The 1128-nt window shown below is 56.6% G+C and overlaps 1 protein-coding gene across 1 annotated transcript in view; it reads right to left on the reverse strand.

The window, feature by feature from the left end:
- Window positions 1-1128, reverse strand: part of LOC103155918 (myosin-3-like) — a 30127-nt gene that overhangs the window by 6218 nt on the left and 22781 nt on the right. The window contains exons 28-30 of the mRNA XM_016663902.1: window positions 824-989; window positions 620-744; window positions 249-557 (exon numbers count right to left, since the gene is read on the reverse strand). Coding sequence (XP_016519388.1) covers window positions 249-557; window positions 620-744; window positions 824-989 — 600 coding nt within the window. The remainder of the gene's footprint in view (window positions 1-248; window positions 558-619; window positions 745-823; window positions 990-1128) is intronic.

Genomic DNA, 1128 nt, shown 5'->3' on the forward strand with positions numbered 1-1128 from the left:
CAGGTGGTCGGATGAACAGGTGACTGGATGAACAGATGGACGGATGAACAGGTGGTCGGATGAACAGGTGACTGGATGAACAGATGGATGGATGAACAGATGGATGGATGAACAGATGGATGGATGAACAGATGGTCGGATGAACAGATGGATGGATGAACAGATGGATGGATGAACAGATGGACGGATGAACAGATGGACGGATGAACAGGTGGCTGATGACCCAGTGACCTCTGACCCCTCCTCACCTTGACCTGGACCTGGGTGTTCCTCAGCTGCCTCTGGGCCTCGGCCGCCAGCCGGGTGCCGTGGCTCAGCTGGACCTCCATCTCGTTCAGGTCTCCCTCCATCTTCTTCTTCAGCCTGAGCGCGTCGCTCCTGCCGCGGACCTCGGCGTCCATGTTGCTCTGCATGGCGTCCGCCGCCCGCTGGCCGTTCCTCTTCAGCTGCTCCAGCTCCTCCTCCTTCTCCGCCATCTTCCTGTCCGCCTCCGACTTCAGCTGGTTCAGCTCCAGCTGGACCCGCAGGATCTTCGACTCCTCGTGCTCCAGAGAGGCCTGCGCTTCGGAAAACACGCCGTTGGAGCTGCGTTTCCTGCCTGACGTTCCCTCTAACTCACCTCTGCTTCCTCCAGAGCAGCCTGCGCCTCCATCTTCTCCTGCTCAGCCTGCTTCTTGGACCTCTCTAGCTCATGGAGCGTTTTCCCCGTCTCCCCCAGCTGCTCTGTCAGATCCATTATTTCCTCTACGATGAAAACTAAATCAGATCATCTGCCATCTGTTATTAAAGCATCAGTATGAGTTTAAAATAGTTTTTTCCTCACGCTGCAGGTTTTTATTCTCCCGTTTGAGGGTCTCCAGCTGTTCCAGGCATTCCTCCAAGGCGTTCTTCATCTTGAAGTTCTCCGTCCCCAGAGACCGGACCTCTTTCAGGGCCGATTCCAAGTCTGCTTGACCCTCCTCATGTTTCTGCTTCCACTCTGCCACCCCCTGCACACACACACACACACACACACACACACACACACAAACCCGCGCACACCCACGCGCGCACACACGCACACGCACACAGGCACGCACACACACACACACAAACACGCGCACACACACGCGCGCACACACGCACACG

The sequence above is a fragment of the Poecilia formosa genome, unplaced genomic scaffold (assembly GCF_000485575.1).
Source record: "Poecilia formosa unplaced genomic scaffold, Poecilia_formosa-5.1.2 Scaffold455, whole genome shotgun sequence".
NCBI classification, from domain to species: Eukaryota; Metazoa; Chordata; class Actinopteri; order Cyprinodontiformes; family Poeciliidae; genus Poecilia; species Poecilia formosa.